Source organism: Carcharodon carcharias, assembly GCF_017639515.1.
Source record: "Carcharodon carcharias isolate sCarCar2 chromosome 29 unlocalized genomic scaffold, sCarCar2.pri SUPER_29_unloc_2, whole genome shotgun sequence".
NCBI lineage: Eukaryota > Metazoa > Chordata > Chondrichthyes > Lamniformes > Lamnidae > Carcharodon > Carcharodon carcharias.
Window position 1 is genome coordinate 2,570,731 of NW_024470665.1, and position 19,128 is coordinate 2,589,858.

At 52.1% G+C, this 19,128-nt stretch overlaps 1 protein-coding gene across 3 annotated transcripts in view; it reads left to right on the forward strand.

Annotated features, from left to right (window-relative positions):
• The first annotated feature begins 9,438 nt into the window (after positions 1-9,438).
• Positions 9,439-19,128, forward strand: part of LOC121274058 (G8 domain-containing protein DDB_G0286311-like) — a 34,313-nt gene continuing 24,623 nt past the window's right edge. The window contains exons 1-2 of one of the 3 annotated variants that reach the window (XM_041181196.1): positions 9,439-9,612; positions 18,300-18,395. In XM_041181196.1, coding sequence (XP_041037130.1) covers positions 9,552-9,612; positions 18,300-18,395 — 157 coding nt within the window. In that variant the 5' untranslated portion in view covers positions 9,439-9,551. Of the gene's footprint in view, positions 9,613-10,415; positions 10,474-18,299; positions 18,396-19,128 lie in introns of those variants that run through there. The other 2 variants (XM_041181197.1, XM_041181198.1) reach the window with 2 other exon arrangements.

Below are 19,128 nucleotides of genomic sequence, written 5' to 3' on the forward strand. Positions count from 1 at the left end.
TGCAGCACTCCCTCAGTACTGAACCTCCGACAGTGCTGCACTCCCTCAGTACTGAACCTCTGACAGTGCAGTACTCCCTCAGTACTGACCCTCTGACAGTGCGTCAGTCCCTCAGTTCTGACCCTCCAACAGTGCGGCACACCCTCATTACTGCCGCTCCGACAATGCTGCACTCCCTCAGTTCTGACCCCCTGACAGTGCAGCACTCATTCAGTACTGAGCCTCTGACAGTGCAGCACTCCCTCAGTACTGACCCTCCGACAGTGCAGCACTCCCTCAGTACTGACCCTCCGACAGTGCAGCACTCCCTCAGTACTGACCCTCCGACAGTGCAGCACTCCCTCAGTACTGACCCTCTGACAGCGCAACAGTCCCTCAGTACTGACCCTCTGACAGTGCGGCACTCCCTCAGTACTGACACTCCGACAGCGCAGCACTCCCTCAGTACTGACCCTCTGACAGCGCAGCAGTCCCTCAGTACTGACCCTCTGACAGTGCGGCACTCCCTCAGTACTTACAATCTGACAGTGCGGCAATCCCTCAGTACTGACACTCCGACAGCGCAGCACTCCCTCAGTACTGACCGGCTGACAGTGCTGCACTCCCTCAGTACTTACAATCTGACTGTGCGGCAATCCCTCAGTACTGACCTCCGAAAGTGCAGCACTCCCTCAGTTCTGACCCTCCGACAGTGCAGCACTCCCTCAGTACTGAACCTCCGACAGTGCAGCACTCCCTCAGTACTGACCCTCCGACAGTGCAGCACTCCCTCAGTACTGACCCTCCAACAGTGCTGCACTCCCTCAGTACTGACCGGCTGACAGTGCAGCGCTCCCTCATTACTGACCCCCCGACAGTGCAGCACTCCCTCAGTACTGACCCTCTGACAGTGCGGCACTCCCTCAGTACTGAACCTCTGACAGTGCAGCACTCCGTCAGTACTGACCCTCCGACAGTGCAGCATTCCCTCATTACTGACCCCCCAACAGGGCAGCACTCCCTCAGTACTGACCCTCCGACAGTGCAGCACTCCCTCAGTACTGACCCTCCGACAGTGCAGCACTCCCTCAGTTCTGACCCTCCGACAGTGCGGCACTCCATCAGTACTGACCCTATGACAGTGCGGCACTCCCTCATTACTGACCCTCCGACTGTGCAGCACTCCCTCAGTACTGACCTTCCGAAGTGCAGCACTCCCTCAGTACTGACCCTCTGACAGTGCGGCACTCCCTCAGTACTGACCCTCTCACAGTGCCGCACTCCCTCAGTACTGACCATCTGAAGTTGCAGCACTCCCTCAGTACTGACCATCTGACAGTGTGGCACTCCCTCATTACTGACCCCCCGACAGTACAGCGCTCCCTCAGTACTGACCCCCCGACAGTGCAGCACTCCCTCAGTACTTACTCTCCGACAGTGCAGCACTCCCTTAGTACTGACCCTCCGACAGTGCAGCACTCCCTCAGTACTGACCCTCCGACAGTACAGTACTCCCTCAGTACTGACACTCTGACAGTGCAGCACTCCCTCAATACTGACCCTCCGACAGTGCAGCATTCCCTCAGTACTGACCCTCTGACAGTGCAGCACTCCCTCAGTACTGACCCTCTGACAGTGCAGCACTCCCTCAGCACTGTCCCTCCGACAGTGCAGAACTCCCTCAGCACTGACCCCCCGACATTGCAGCATGCCCTCAGTACTGACTCTCCGACAGTGCAGCACTCCCTTAGTACTGACCCTCCGACAGTGCGGCACTCCCTCAGTACTGACCCTCCGACAGTGCAACACTCCCTCATTACTGACACTCCGACATTGCTGCACTCCCTCAGTACTGACCCTCTGACAGTGCAGCTCTCCATCAGTACTGACCCTCCGACAGTGCAGCATTCCCTCATTACTGACCCCCCAACAGTGCAGCACTCCCTCAGTACTGACCTCCGACAGTGCGGCACTCCCTCAGTACTGAACCTCCGACAGTGCTGCACTCCCTCAGTACTGAACCTCTGACAGTGCAGTACTCCCTCAGTACTGACCCTCTGACAGTGCGTCAGTCCCTCAGTTCTGACCCTCCAACAGTGCGGCACTCCCTCATTACTTCCGCTCCGACAATGCTGCACTCCCTCAGTTCTGACCCCCTGACAGTGCAGCACTCATTCAGTACTGAGCCTCTGACAGTGCAGCACTCCCTCAGTACTGACCCTCCGACAGCGCAGCACTGCCTCAGTACTGACCGGCTGACAGTGCTGCACTCCCTCATTACTTACAATCTGACTGTGCGGCAATCCCTCAGTACTGACCTCCGACAGTGCAGCACTCCCTCAGTACTGACCCTCCGACAGTGCAGCACTCCCTCAGTACTGACCCTCCGACAATGCAGCACTCCCTCAGTACTGACCCTCTGACAGCGCAGCAGTCCCTCAGTACTGACCCTCTGACAGTGCGGCACTCCCTCAGTACTTACAATCTGACAGTGCGGCAATCCCTCAGTACTGACACTCCGACAGCGCAGCACTCCCTCAGTACTGACCGGCTGACAGTGCTGCACTCCCTCAGTACTTACAATCTGACTGTGCGGCAATCCCTCAGTACTGACCTCCGACAGTGCAGCACTCCCTCAGTTCTGACCCTCCGAAAGTGCAGCACTCCCTCAGTACTGAACCTCCGACAGTGCAGCACTCCCTCAGTACTGACCCTCCGACAGTGCAGCACTCCCTCAGTACTGACCCTCCGACAGTGCTGCACTCCCTCAGTACTGACCGGCTGACAGTGCAGCGCTCCCTCATTACTGACCCCCCGACAGTGCAGCACTCTCTCAGTACTGACCCTCTGACAGTGCGGCACTCCCTCAGTACTGAACCTCTGACAGTGCAGCACTCCGTCAGTACTGACCCTCCGACAGTGCAGCATTCCCTCATTACTGACCCCCCAACAGGGCAGCACTCCCTCAGTACTGACCCTCCGACAGTGCAGCACTCCCTCAGTACTGACCCTCCGACAGTGCAGCACTCCCTCAGTTCTGACCCTCCGACAGTGCGGCACTCCCTCAGTACTGACCCTATGACAGTGCGGCACTCCCTCATTACTGACCCTCCGACTGTGCAGCACTCCCTCAGTACTGACCTTCCGAAGTGCAGCACTCCCTCAGTACTGACCCTCTGACAGTGCGGCACTCCCTCAGTACTGACCCTCTGACAGTGCCGCACACCCTCAGTACTGAGCCCCCGACAAAGCAGCACTCCCTCAGTACTGACACTCTGACAGTGCTGCACTCCCTCAGTACTGACCCTCTCACAGTGCCGCACTCCCTCAGTACTGACCATCTGAAGTTGCAGCACTCCCTCAGTACTGACCATCTGACAGTGTGGCACTCCCTCAGTACTGACCCCCCGACAGTACAGCGCTCCCTCAGTACTGACCCCCCGACAGTGCAGCACTCCCTCAGTACTTACTCTCCGACAGTGCAGCACTCCCTTAGTACTGACCCTCCGACAGTACAGTACTCCCTCAGTACTGACACTCTGACAGTGCAGCACTCCCTCAATACTGACCCTCCGACAGTGCAGCACTCCCTCAGTACTGACCCTCTGACAGTGCAGCACTCCCTCAGTACTGACCCTCTGACAGTGCAGCACTCCCTCAGCACTGTCCCTCCGACAGTGCAGAACTCCCTCAGCACTGACCCCCCGACATTGCAGCATGCCCTCAGTACTGACTCTCCGACAGTGCAGCACTCCCTTAGTACTGACCCTCCGACAGTGCGGCACTCCCTCAGTACTGACCCTCCGACAGTGCAGCACTCCCTCATTACTGACACTCCGACATTGCTGCACTCCCTCAGTACTGATCCTCCGACAGTGCAGCACTCCCTCAGTACTGACCCTCTGACAGTGCAGCTCTCCATCAGTACTGACCCTCCGACAGTGCAGCATTCCCTCATTACTGACCCCCCAACAGTGCAGCACTCCCTCAGTACTGACCTCCGACAGTGCGGCACTCCCTCAGTACTGAACCTCCGACAGTGCTGCACTCCCTCAGTACTGAACCTCTGACAGTGCAGTACTCCCTCAGTACTGACCCTCTGACAGTGCGTCAGTCCCTCAGTTCTGACCCTCCAACAGTGCGGCACTCCCTCATTACTTCTGCTCCGACAATGCTGCACTCCCTCAGTTCTGACCCCCTGACAGTGCAGCACTCATTCAGTACTGAGCCTCTGACAGTGCAGCACTCCCTCAGTACTGACCCTCCGACAGCGCAGCACTCCCTCAGTACTGACCGGCTGACAGTGCTGCACTCCCTCATTACTTACATTCTGACTGTGCGGCAATCCCTCAGTACTGACCTCCGACAGTGCAGCACTCCCTCAGTACTGACCCTCCGACAGTGCAGCACTCCCTCAGTACTGACCCTCCGACAGTGCAGCACTCCCTCAGTACTGACCCTCCGACAGTGCAGCACTCCCTCAGTACTGACCCTCCGACAATGCAGCACTCCCTCAGTACTGACCCTCTGACAGTGCGGCACTCCCTCAGTACTGACCCTCTGACAGAGCAGCACTCCCTCAGTACTGACCCTCCGACAGTGCAGCACTCCCTCATTACTGACCCCCCGACAGTGCAGCACTCCCTCAGTACTGACCCTCTAACAGTGCGGCACTCTCTCAGTCCTGAACCTCTGACAGTGCAGCGCTCCCTCAGTACTGACCCTCTGACAGTGCAGCACTCCCTCATTATTGACCCTTTGACAGTGCAGCACTCCCTCAGTACTGACCCTCTGACAGTACGGCACTCCCTCAGTACTGAACCTCCGACAGTGCGGCACTCCCTCAGTACTGACCCTCCGACAGTGCAGCACTCCCTCAGTACTGACCCTCCGACAGTGCAGCACTCCCTCAGTACTGACCCTCCGACAGTGCCGCACTCCCTCAATACTGACCCTCCGACAGTGCAGCACTCCCTCAGTACTGACCCTCCGACAGTGCAGCACTCCCTCAGTACTGACCGGCTGACAGTGCAGCGCTCCCTCATTACTGACCCCCCGACTGTGCAGCACTCCCTCAGTACTGACCCTCTGACAGTGCGGCACTCCCTCAGTACTGAACCTCTGACAGTGCGGCACTCCCTCAGCAGTGACCCTCCGACAGTGCAGCACTCCCTCAGCACTGACCCTCCATCAGTGCAGCACTCCCTCAGCACTGACCCTCCGACAGTGTGGCACTCCCTCAGTGCTGACCCTCTGACAGTGCAGCACTCCCTCAGCACTGACCCTCCGACAGTGCAGCACTTCCTCAATACTGATCCTCTGACAGTGCGGCGCTCCCTCTGTACTGACCCTCTGACAGTGCAGCTCTTCCTCAATTCTGACCCCCCCGACAGTGCAGCACTCCCTCAGTACTGAACCTCTGACAGTGCGGCACTCCCTCAGCAGTGACCCTCCGACAGTGCAGCACTCCCTCAGCACTGACCCTCCGACAGTGTGGCACTCCCTCAGTGCTGACCCTCTGACAGTGCAGCACTCCCTCAGCACTGACCCTCCAACAGTGCAGCACTTCCTCAATACTGATCCTCTGACAGTGCGGTGCTCCCTCTGTACTGACCCTCTGACAGTGCAGCTCTCCCTCAATTCTGACCCCCCCGACAGTGCAGCACTCCCTCAGTACTGACCCTCTGACAGTGCAACACTTCCTCAATACTGATCCTCTGACAGTGCAGCGCTCCCTCAGTACTGACCCTCTGACAGTGCAGCTCTCCCTCAATTCTGACCCCCCCGACAGTGCAGCACTCCCTCAGTACTGACCCTCTGACAGTGCAGCTCTCCCTCAATTCTGACCCCCCCAACAGTGCAGCACTCCCTCAGTACTGACCCTCTGACAGTGCAACACTCCCTCAGTACTGACCCTCCGACAGTGCAGCACTCCATCAGTACTGACCTCCGACATTGCAGCGCTCCCTCAGTACTGACCCTCCGACATTGCGGCACTCCCTCAGCACTGACCCTCCGACAGTGCGGCACTCCCTCAGTACTGACCCTTCGACAGTGCAGCACTCCCTCAGCACTGAACCTCTGACAGTGCAGCACTTCCACAGCACTGACCCTCTGACAGTGCAGCACTCCCTCTGTACTGACCCTCTGACAGTGCAGCACTCCCTCAGTATTGACCCTCCGACAGTGCGGCACTCCCTCAGTACTGACCCTCGGCATTGCGGCACTCCCTCATTTCTGGACGTCGGAGAATTTGCCTTTGTAATGTAGACATTCTGTCTTCAGATGGTCGCAGAGGGATAAGGAAGTCGAATGCTACGTTCGCTCATCCCAGGCCCTGCAGGATGGATCTGGACATCTGCAGCTGCCGCTGGCTTTCCAGAGCAGGTGTGGCATTTTGCAACCCTTTCTCCTCAATTGAACAGAATTTGTAGCTTCATGATTCTGTCTCTCTGCTGCCTCCCTGTGTTCACGTGTGGCATTTCGGCCCTTTCGAGAGCCTGAAAGCTAAATAGCTCCTTGAAGGGTCTCATCATCCCAATGCCCTTCACAGGGATATAATCATTCCATGGTTGCAGCAGACGGAGGCCATTCAGTCCACCTGTCTGTGATAGCTCTCGGCAAGAACCACCCTCCTCGTTCCACTCCCCCACCGTCTCCCGAGAACCCTTGTCGTTTTCCCCTCTCCAGATAACGATCCAAGTCCCTTTGGAAATCCCCGATTGAATCAGCCTCCCCCCCCACACTCTCGGGCGGAACGTTCCGGATCCTAACCGCTCGCTGTGTGAAAGAGTTTCTCCTCCTGTCGCCGTTGCTGCTTTTACCGATCACCTTAAACCCGTGTCCCTCTGGTTCTCCATCCTTCCCCCCCAATGGGAACAGTTTCTCCTGATCGACTCTGTCCCGGACCCCTCGTGATTTTGAACTCCTCGATCAAATCTCCTCTCGAGCTTCTCTCCTGCAAGGCGAACAGCCCCAGCTTCTCCGATCTATCCGCGGAACTGAAGTCCCCTCATCCCTGGACCATTCTCGTGAATCTTTTCCGTACTCTGTCTAAAGCCTTCACATCGTTCCTAAAGTGCGGAGCCCAGAACTGGACACAGTACTCCAGTTGGTGCTGACCCAGTGTTTCACACAGTCTTTTCATAACCTCCTTTGCTCTTGTACTCTAAGCCCCTATTAATAAAGCCCAGGATACTGTTTGCCTCATTAACCGCTCTCTCAACCTGTCCTGCCACCTTCAATAATATATGCACATGTACCCCCAGGTCCCTCTGCTCCTGCACCCCCTTTACAATTGCACCCTCTATATAATGTCTCCGCGTCCTTCCCACCAAATGAATCACTTCTCATTTCTCCATATTAAATTTCATCTGCCCTGTGTACATCCATCCCACCAGCCTGTTCATGTGCTCTTGAAGTTCTGCACTATCCTCCTCACAGTTCACAATGCTTCCAAAGTTTGCGTCATCTGTAAATTTTGACAACTGGTCTGCAGTTGATGGGTTTATCCTTACACTCCTTTTTGAACAAGGGTGTAGCATTTGCAATTCTCCAGTCCTCTGGCAGCGACCCTGTATCGAAGGAGGATTGGAAGATTATGGCCAGTGCCTCTGCACTTTCCATTCTCAGTTCCCTCAATACCGCTTGGTGCCATCTCATCTGAGTCATCAACTTTAAGTACGGGCAACCTATCCGCTATCTCCCCTTTATCGGTAGTTAGCCCATCCAGTATCTCAGCTACCTACTCTTTCTCCATGACTTGGCAACATCTTCCAGGTGCAAAGTCTTCAATTGCTGAGTTACCTCAGTTAGGCCCTCTGTCCCCGAGTGTAAATGCTCTTTTTGGTCTCTAATCAGCCCCACTCCTCCTTTCACCAACCCTTTGACTATCTGTAACAAACACGCCTTTGCTGTTTCATCTCACTCTGCGTCTCTCTCCTCACCCAGGGAGTTCTGGATTGGTTTGGCCTATCTTGGCCCTTCATGAGAATGCGCCAGTATTATTCCTGTACCCTCCCCTTCTCAAGTCAGACAATTGTCCGGTTTACCTGGGCTCAGATTCATTCTCACCCACTGAAATCAACTTTCCTCCAGTTAATTATTCCTACTCTGGATAGTCCTTTCCACTTTTTTCACAGCCAATGTAAATCTCGTGATACTAGGATCGCTGTTCCCCACCTCAGTCCTCGGAATCAATACCCACAAGGACATTGGCGAGCTGGATGCGTTTCCGATAATCCAGGAGTCTCTATTATTATTGAAAGGAGAGACATGTTGGTGAAGTTTATCATTTTGCTGATCACCACAAGCACAAGAGCACCAAATTTTCAAACAATCACAACTATTTATACTGCGGGAGAAAAGGGTGCTGATTGGTTGGCAAGTCGGCTCTGATTGGCCCAGGCATTGACATAGAGAAAGTAACGGGGAACTTTAAGTGACACCCCCCCCCCACCCCACCCCCACCACAAAAGCACCTGGGTAGTTCAAAATGTCACAAGGCTTGAACATATCCCTCTAGTTTGCAGAGAATGGTTTCCCCATGTATGAACGTAGGTCCTCCTAGCAAGCATAAATGAGCCACGGTTATGAGTTCAACTGCTTATCTTGCATCAGTTGTTAGTGTAGCTGTTAGCGCACTCAGGATTGCTCAGCGGGTGCTGTCCAATCGCGGAATCACATCGCACAGTGGACGGTTTGTTTTGGGTTTTCGTGAGTGCGAACTGGCTGAGCACTCTGTCCATTCTGATCAGCCAGAAGGAACGTGCTGTTTGATTTCTTCAGCTGATCACTGGAAACATCCTACCCACATCTACCCTGTCGAGCCAGGTAAGGACTTTGTAAGTTTCAGTGAGATCACCTCTCGTTTCTGCGAAACTCGAGGGAGCACAGGGCCCAGTTTCCTCAATCTCTCCTCGTAAGACAATCCCGCCATCCCAGTGATTAGCCTGGGGAACTTCTGCCGCACTCCCTCTTTGGAAAATGCACCCTTCCTTCCATAAGGGGACCGAAGCTGCACACAGTACTCCAGGTGCAGCCTCACCGAGGCTCCATACAATTGCAGCAAGACTTCCTTAACCCTGTGCCCAAATCTCCTGGTGATGAAGGCCAGCAAACCAATTAGCTTCCTAATAGCTTGCTGCACCCGCAGGCTCACTTTCAGTGACCCGTGGACAAGGACACCCAGGTTCCCTTTGTACATCAACACTCTCCTAATTGTGATGTTATCCATTTTTGCAACCAAAGTGGATAACTTCATACTTATTAATACTATGTTCCACCTGCCATGTGATGGGCCATTCACTTACGCTGTCAAAGTCCCAAGCGTTGGCAGTAGCAAGACGATAACTGAGCCCTGGCATTCTGCAGAAGCTGATGTTAGCGGGCCACACCCCATAACTGGAATTGTTGTATCATGTCTTGAGCTGATAATGGAATGGTTTTGCAAATTGTGTCAAGCGAGCGCTCACTCGGAGAGTCCAAAGCAGCAGTGACAGCCACCCAGAGCAGGAGGGAGCGAGATTCCAAGCCGCAACCTACAGGACATTGTCGATTCAAAACGTGACAGTATGACAGGGCCGGGGAGATTGTTGTTCTGGTTCCTCATCTGTATCCAACTGGCCGTAAGTGGTAGGTCGGCACTTTAACCATAACTTCCAGAGAAGGAGTGTTCAAGCCTCGAACCGCTCAGGTTCACAATTCCTGTCTGCTACAAGTGTTTTTCAAAAAATGAAACTTGTGACTTCCTAATTCTTTCCTTTCAGTTTTTGCCAGTATTTTATCAAACTGCCCAAACCTCCCTGTCGCTTGCCATTTTAACACTCCACACTGCTCTCTTGCCCACATCTCCGTCCTTGGCCTGCTGCATTGTTCCAGTGAAGCCCAACGCAAACTGGAGGAACAGCACCTCATCTTCCGACCAGGCACTTTACAGCCTTCCGGACTGAATATTGAATTCAACAACTTTAGGTCGTGAGCTCCCTCCCCGATCCCCCCCCACTTTCTGTTTCCCCCTTCCTTTTCTTTTTTTCCAATAAGTTATGTAGATTTTTCTTTTCCCACCTATTTCCATTATAAAAAGAGAAAAAAAAAAATATTTATTTATTTTATATTTTTTTACATCTTTTATGCTCTCCCCACCCCCACTAGAGCTGTACCTTGAGTGCCCTACCATCCATTCTTAATTAGCACATTCGTTTAGATAATATCAACAACTTTAACTTTAACACCTATGTGTTCTTTTGTATTATTGTTGTTGACATCTTTTGATGATCTGCTTCTATCACTGCTTGTTTGTCCCTACAACCACACCCCCACTCCACCTCTCTCTCTCTCTCTCTCTCTCCGCCCCCCACACACAAACCTTAAACCAGCTTATATTTCAACTCTTTCTTGGACTCGAACTCAAGTTCTGTTGAAGGGCCATGAGGACTCGAAACGTCAACTCTTTTCTTCTCCGCCGATGCTGCCAGACCTGCTGAGTTTTTCCAGGTAATTCTGTTTTTGTTTGGATTTCCAGCATCCGCAGTTTTTTTTGTTTTTATCTCTGTGTTTAATTGACTGCCACTGCTCTTCAAGAAATGCCTACATCCTTGAAGAAGTTCTGTTCCTCTCTGCGACAAGATTTCCGTATCTCTCTGTTGTCTTGCTCACCTTCATTGCTTTCCATTTCCCTCCTGGTGTTTGACAAGGTGTTTACTAAAACCCGCTTTCAGAGCCACATCTCCTTTCTCAATGACTGTCTCCATCTCCGACTTACCCCACGTGGATTTCAACTGAAATTCCACCCCTCATGTTTCGAACCCACCCAGGATTACAGGTATCTCCGGGACATAAAACGTTTCTCTGACTGCTGTTCCCGTCACATTCTGAAATCCACACTCAGTGCCATGCGCCGCCATATAAACACACTTGACCTCTCCCTCCAGCAGCACCGCCGTACCCTTTTTCAAAGCTGCGCGTGCCCCCAGTTTCATTTTATCCTTCGGCTCATCCGACGCCTCAACAAGAAACTTTTTCTCTTTCTCTCAAGTGCTAAGGAACGCAAGCTGCAACAACTCATCGACACCAACACCCATCTAGGACCCTCCACCCCTGCCTGTCCCTCCGTCCCCACCCCATCTTCCAATCCCAGCCCCAGCCGTGTATTCACTATACCCCCTGACCTCCCCCTCACCGATGCTGAACGTTCAGTGCTCAGCAAAGGACTTAGTTTCATACCCTTACGCCCTCACCTCAATGAATTTCGGGCTCGGCATGATGCTGAACTCTTCTTCCGCCGTCTTCGTCTCTGGGCTCACTTCTTTGGGCAAGAGTCCTCTCCCAGTTCAACGGATCCTTTTACCCATCTCCAATATCCTCCCTCCACCTGGACCCCTCCCTCTGGATTCTTACCTTCTCTTGATCTTTTCATCGAGAACTGTCGGCGCGACATTAGTCGTCTCAATTTCTCTGCTCCTCTCACCCATTCTAACCTGTCTCTCTCTGAACTTACTGCACTCTGTTCTCTCAGGTCCAACCCTGACATTGTCATCAAACCCGCTGACAAGGGTGGTGCTGTTGTTGTCTGGCGCACTGACCTCTACCTCACGGAGGCTGAGCGTCAACTCGCAGACACTTCCTCCTACCTCTCCCTGGACCATGACCCCACCACTGAACATCAAGCCATTGTTTCCAGGACTGTCACTGACCTCATCTCCTCTGGGGATCTCCCTCCCACAGCTTCCAACCTGATAGTCGTCCAACCTCGGACGGCCCCCTTCTATCTCCTACCCAAAATCCACAAACAGAACTGCCCCGGTAGACCGATTGTCTCAGCTTGCTCCTGCCCCACAGAAATCATTTCTCGTTATCTTGACTCCCTTCTCTCTCCCCTTGTCCAGTCCCTTCCCACCTACATCCGTGATTCCTCTGACACCTTACGTCACATCAACAATTTCCAGTTCCCTGGCCCCAACCGCTTCCTCTTCACCATGGACGTCCAATCCCTCTACACCTCCATCCCCCACCAGGATGGTCTGAGGGCCGGGCCCTTAGCTTCTTCCTCGAACAGAGGCCCGAACAATCCCCATCCACCACTACTCTCCTCCGTCTGGCTGAACTTGTTCTCACGCTGAACAATCTCTCCTTCAACTCCTCTCACTTCCTCCAAATAAAAGGTGTGGCTATGGGTACCCGCATGGGCCCCAGCTATGCCTGTCTCTTTATGGGGTATGTGGAACATTCCTTGTTGCAGTCCTACTCCGGCCCCCTTCCACAACTCTTTCTCCGGTACATCGATGATTACTTCGGTGCTGCTTCATGCTCTCGTCGGGACTTGGAAAAATTTATTAATTTTGCTTCCAATCTCCACCCCTCCATCATTTTCACGCGGTCCATCTCTGACACTTCCCTTCCCTCCCTTGACCTCTCTGTCTCAATCTCTGGTGATAGACTGTCCACCAATATCCATTACAAACCCACCGACTCCCACAGCTATCTCGACTACAGCTCCTCACACCCCGCTTCCTATAAGGACTCCATCCCATTCTCCAGGTTCTTTCGCCTCCGTCGCATCTGTTCCGATGATGCTACCTTCAAAAACAGTTCCTCTGACATGTCCTCCTTCTTCCTTAACAGAGGTTTTCCACCCACGGTCGTTGACAGGGCCCTCAACCGTGTCCGGCCCATCTCCCGCGCATCCGCCCTCACACCTTCTCCTCTCTCCCAGAAACATGATAGGGTCCCCCTTGTCCTCACTTATCACCCCACCAGCCTCCGCATTCAAAGGATCATCCTCCGCCATTTCCGCCAACTCCAGCATGATGCCACCACCAAACACATCTTCCCTTCACCACCCTTATTGGCATTCCGTAGGGATCGCTCCCTCCGGGACACCCTGGTCCACTCCTCCATCACCCCCTACTCCTCAACCCCCTCCTATGGCACCACCCCATGCCCACGCAAAAGATGCAACACCTGCCCCTTCACTTCCTCTCTCCTCACCGTCCAAGGGCCCAAACACTCCTTTCAAGTGAAGCAGCATTTCACTTGCATTTCCCCCAACTTAGTCTACTGCATTCGTTGCTCCCAATGTGGTCTCCTCTACATTGGAGAGACCAAACGTAAGCTGGGCGACCGCTTTGCAGAACACCTGCGGTCTGTCCGCAAGAATGACCCAAACCTCCCTGTCGCTTGCCATTTTAACACTCCACCCTGCTCTCTTGCCCACATGTCCGTCCTTGACCTGCTGCATTGTTCCAGTGAAGCCCAACGCAAACTGGAGGAACAACACCTCCTCTTCCGGCTAGGCACTTTACAGCCTTCCGGACTGAATATTGAGTTCAACAAATTTAGGTCGTGAACTCCCTCCCCGATCCCCACCCCCTTCCTGTTTCCCCCTTCCTTTTCTTTTTTTCCAATAAATTATATAGATTTTCCTTTTCCCACCTATTTCCATTATAAAAAGAGAAAAAAAAAAATTATTTATTTTTTATTTATTTTTTTACATCTTTTATGCTCTCCCCACCCCCACTAGAGCTATACCTTGAGTGCCCTACCATCCATTCTTAATTAGCACATTCGTTTAAATAATATCAACAACTTTAACTTTAACACCTATGTGTTCTTTTGTATTATTGTTGTTGACATCTTTTGATGATCTGCTTCTATCACTGCTTGTTTGTCCCTACAACCACACCCTGACCTCTCTCTCTCTCTATCTCTCCGCCCCCCACACAAACACCTTAAACCAGCTTATATTTCAACTCTTTCTTGGACTCGAACTCAAGTTCTGTCGAAGGGTCATGAGGACTCGAAACGTCAACTCTTTTCTTCTCCGCCGATGCTGCCAGACCTGCTGAGTTTTTCCAGGTAATTCTGTTTTTGTTTTGGATTTCCAGCATCCGCAGTTTTTTTGTTTTTATACCTATGATTGTTTCCTGTGGTGAATTAGGGCTCAACATGTTTCCGTCTCACTTGTAAAATATCACTTAAGACCATGGAAGGCAATAATTAGCTAATCCCCCTTATCAGTAAGGCAGATTGACCCTGTATCTAACCCCGAGCTGTACCTGTCCTGGGGGTGTTTGATGGGGACAGTGTAGAGGGAGTTTTACTCTGTATCTAACCCCGTGCTGTACCTGTCCTGGGAGTGTTTGATGGGGACAGTGTAGAGGGAGATTTACTCTGTATCTAACCCCGTGCTGTACCTGTCCTGGGAGTGTTTGATGGGGTCATTGTAGAGGGAGATTTACTCTGTATCTAACCCCGTGCTGTACCTGTCCTGGGAGTGTTTGGTGGGGAAGGTGTAGAGTGAGCTTTACTCTGTATCTAACCCCGTGCTGTACCTGTCCTGGGAGTGTTTGATGGGGACAGTGTAGAAGGAGATTTATACCAAGCCTCCGACTCCTACACCCCTCCCTATCTCTGTAACCTTCTCCAGCCCTTCAACCCTCCCTATCAGTGTAACCTCCTCCAGCTCCTACAACCCTCACTATTGCTGTAACCTCCTCCAGCCCCTACAACCCTCACTATTGCTGTAACCTCCTCCAGCCTCTACAACCCTCCCTATCTCTGCAACCTCCTCCAGCTCCTACACCCCTCCCTATCTCTGTAACCTCCTCCAGCTCCTACAACCCTCCCTATCTCTGTAACCTCCTCCAACCCCTACAACCCTCCCTATCTCTGTAACCTCCTCCAGCCCCTACAACCCTCCCTATCTCTGTAACCTCCTCCAGTCCCTACAAAACTCCCTATCTCTGTAAACTCCTCTAAACCCTACAACGCTCCCTATTTCTGTAACCTCCTCCATCCCCTACAACCCTCCGAGATCTCTGCGCTCCTCCCAATTCCGGCCTCTACAGTTGAGCTCCCTTCCTAACCTGACGGCCTCGAGGATATCTAACAGTAGCGGGGTGAAGGAGATTGGCCAAGTGCTTGAGTTTATGTTCCCGGGCGTTCCTGATTTGCCCCTTTCCGTTCTACCAGTTGTGACCTGTGCCTCTCACTGTACATTAAGTGCTCCTCACTCCCTGTGGTTTGTAAATAAGAGAGGGGTAGTCCCGCCCAGTGGATGGTTCTGTCACTGGTCTGCAGTCGATGATAAGGGGACTGCTGTTTTGGGACAAAACAGATACGCTTTTGATTTCACAGAATAGCAAAAATTTTACAGCACATACAGGTCATCCAGTGTTTACCCTACTCCTTTCTCTCCCTCATGTGTTTATCCAGCTTCCCCCTTAAATACGTCGACACTATTCACCTCGACCACTCCCTGTGGGAGCGAGTCCCACATTCTCCCCACTCTCTGGGTAAAGAGGTTTCTCCTGAATTCCCCCATTGGGTTTATTAGTGACGATCTCATATCGATGGCCCCTGGTTCTGGCCTCCCACATGAGATGCTCCTTCTATCCTATCTCTTTGACCAAGCTGCTGGTCACCTGACCCTCAGATTCCCCCATTGATACAAAGGGACTTAGACTGATGTGCAAGGTGCTTTGGACAAACAAATGTCATAAAGAGTCACCACGGCTCAAGAGGAGGCCTTTCAGCCCATCGACTCCGTGCAGAGCAATCCAGTCAGTCCCATTCTCCCCCGCTCTATCCCCGTATCCCTGCAAGTTTATTTCCCTCGAACGTCCATCCAATTTCCTTTTGAAATCGTTCACCGTCTCCGCTCCCACCCTCCTCGTAGGTAGCGAGTTCCAGCTCATTACCACTCTCTGGGTAAAAATGTTCCTCCTCACATCCACCCCCCCCGCCCAAAACCTTCAATCTGTGTCCCCCAGTCCTTGTACCATCAGCTCATGGCAACAGCTTCTCTTTGTCTACCTTATCCATACCCGTCATCATCTTGTACACCTCGATCAGATCCCCCCTCAATCTCCTTTGCTCCGAGGAGAACAAACCCCAGCTTCTCCAACCCAACCTTGTAGCTAAAATCCCTCATCCCCTGGACCCCATTCTGCTCAATCTCCTCCCCACCCTCTCAAGGACCCCTCACTCCCTCCCCAAAGTGAGGTGACCGGAACTGGACCCAATGCTCTAGTTGTGACCTAACCAGAATTTGGTAGATGTTCAGTTAACCACCCTGTGTTTGTACTCAATCCATCGATTTATGGAGCAAGGATTATCTTTGTTAAGCACCCTCTCAGGATACCCTACATGAACCCCCACAGGCCAATCAGTCCCCTTGGGACTGTGGCATTCGAATGTGAGAGAGCAGGCAGGCGTGGGGTGGGATTGTCGAGCCTGGGGGTAACAAAGGCATGGGTGAGGGCTTCTGGAGTGGATGAGCGGTGACAGGGTGAAGTTGGGCGAAGTCAGAGAGATGGAAATGGGCGGTGGTACTGACAGGTGTGGATGTGAGGTTGGAAGATCCCTTCAGGTTCAAACTCACAAACAATCTGCTTCCTAGAAAAGAGAAGGCTGAGGGGGGGGTGATCTGATCAAGATCTTTAAAATGATGAAAGGGTTTCGATAGGGTAGACGTAGAAAAGATGATTTTTTTTATACATTCACGCGATGTGGGCTTCGCTGGCTGGGCCAGCGTTTATTGCCCATCCCTAATTGCTGTTAGGGAGGGAGTTCCAGGATTTTGTCCATGTGATGTAGGTACACCCACAGTGCTGTTAGGGAGGGAGTTCCAGGATTTTGTCCCCTGTGGTGTAGGTACACCCACAGCGCTGTTAGGGAGGGAGTTCCAGGATTTTGTCCATGTGGTGTAGGTACACCCACAGCGCTGTTAGGAAGGGAGTTCCAGGATTTTGTCCATTTGGTGTAGGTACACCCACAGTGCTGTTAGGAAGGGAGTTCCAGGATTTTGACCCAGCGACAGTGAAGGAACAGCGATATATTTCCAAGTCAGGATGGTGAGTGACTTGGAGGGGAACTTCCAGATGGTGGTGTTCCCCATGTGTCTGCTGCCCTTGTCCTTCTAGATGGTAGAGGTCGTGGATTTGGAAGGTGCTGTCGAAGGAGCCTTGGTGAGTTGCTGCAGTGCATCCTGTAGATGGTACACACACTGCTGCTACTGTGCATCGGTGGTGGAGGGAGTGAATATTTGTGGATGGGGTGCCCATCAAGCGGGGCTGATTTGTCCCGGACGGTGTTGAGCTTCTTGAGTGTTGTGGGAGCTGCACTCATCCAGGCAAGTGGGGAGTATTCCATCACACTCCTGACTTGTGCCTTGTAGATGGTGGACAGGCTTTGGGGAGTTAGAAAGTGAGTTTCTCATTGCAAAATTCCTACCCTGTTGTAGCCACAGTATTTATATGGCTGGTCCAGTTCATTTTCTGGTAAATGGTAACCCTCAGGATGTTGATAGTGGGGGATTCAGTGATGGTAATGCCATTGAACATCAGGAGTCGATGGTTAGATTCTGTCTTGTTGGAGATGGTCATTACCTGACACTTGTTTGGTGTGAATGTTACTTGCCACTTGTCAGCCCAAGGCTGGATATTGTCCAGGTCTTGCTGCATTTGGACATGGACTGCTTCAGTATCTGAGGAGTTGTGAATGGTTCTGAACACCCCCTTCTGTGGGGGGAAACAAGAACTAGGTACCATCGATATAAGATCGTCACTCATAAACCCAATGGGGAATTCAGGAGAAAATTATTAACCCAGACTGCGGAGAGTGTGGGACTCGCTCCCACAGGGAGTGGTCGGGTTGAATAGTGTCGATGTATTTAAGGGGGAAGCAGGATAAACACATGAGGGAGAGAGAGGAATAGAAGGATATGGGGATGGGGCGAGATGGAGAGGGGGGGTGGGAGGAGGCTGGTGTGGAGCAGGAACACCAGCACAGAGCAGATGGGCCGAATGGCCTGTTTCTGGGCCGTGTACTCTATGTAATTCAATGTTCTCTGGAGTTTAGAAGAGTGAGACGTGACCTCATTGAATCATCTAGAATTCTCAGAGGGTTTAACAGGCTCAATGCTGAGAGGCTGTATCACACTCTGCCCACTTCCACCTCCCCACCGGCTGGAAAGTCTGGACCTGGCGTGTGGGGTCGGTGTTCACAGACTCAGGACAAGGGTTCGGCCATGTTGGACTGAGACAAGGAAGAATGTCTTCCCTCGGAGGGCTGTGAATCTTTGGAATTCTCTACCCCAGAGAGCTCTGGATGTTCCCTTGTTGAGGATATTCAAGACTGAGATTTATGGATTTTTGGGAACTAAGTGACAGGGTGGGAACGTGGATTTCGGGTTGAAGATCAGACATGATCATATAGACTGGGGGAGCAGGTTTGACATGAAAAATGGCCTCCTCCTGTTAGGATGTTCTTGTGGGAAGATGAAGTACTCTTTGGCTTACTGCTTCTCTCTTTATTTTCAGACACAACGACCAGCAGAACGACAATGACAACGAGCACTATTAACACCATGTCTACTCCCAGCCATCACAGCACCATTCCCAACACCACCCCGCAGGGTAAGTAACACCAGCCACAATCTCACTCTGCAGCCCATTTGAGTGCCAGAGTGTGTAGGAGCGGACAGTATGAGTGGTGCTATTGAACTGATTTTCCAGACAGCCTGTCTTGGTGGAAACATTGAACTTTATTTACAAGGCAGGAGCAGCAGATACACATGTGCATCAAGCTCTATAACTAAAGAACCACCCCCGCCCCCACCCCACAGAGGTTTGCCCACACTGCACATTGATTGGTTTACACAGAGCACATGATCTTACATCACAGGGTTATTCTTAAAGATACAGTCCTATATTTATCAACACTATAATTAGTATATTCCGCCCCCATTAACTTTTCTGTACATTTTGTATTCACCAGGATATTTATCTCAGGAAATTACAATATTGACACAGGTCATGAAATTACAAGTTCAGTCTTTCAGGTTGTTTCCTGATCCGTGTGGAATGTCGGATCTCCACGACTTCCGATTCTTTATCAGGAACCACGTTCTCTGGAACCACATTAACATCAGGTACCTCATTAGGTACAGGCAGCTCAGTGTCCCCCACTGTGACAGAGACATCAGGCATGTCTGTCCCTGGTTGAGAAACTTCAGCAGGAACTAAAGGTTCAGCAGTGGTTACAGGTGGAACATTGTTTTGTTGGGGGTTTCTTCCCTTCTTCAACAATGATCCATTCCTCAGTTCACCCTTGAAGAAGGTGTCATTTCTTTTAGAAGCTCTGGCAGTT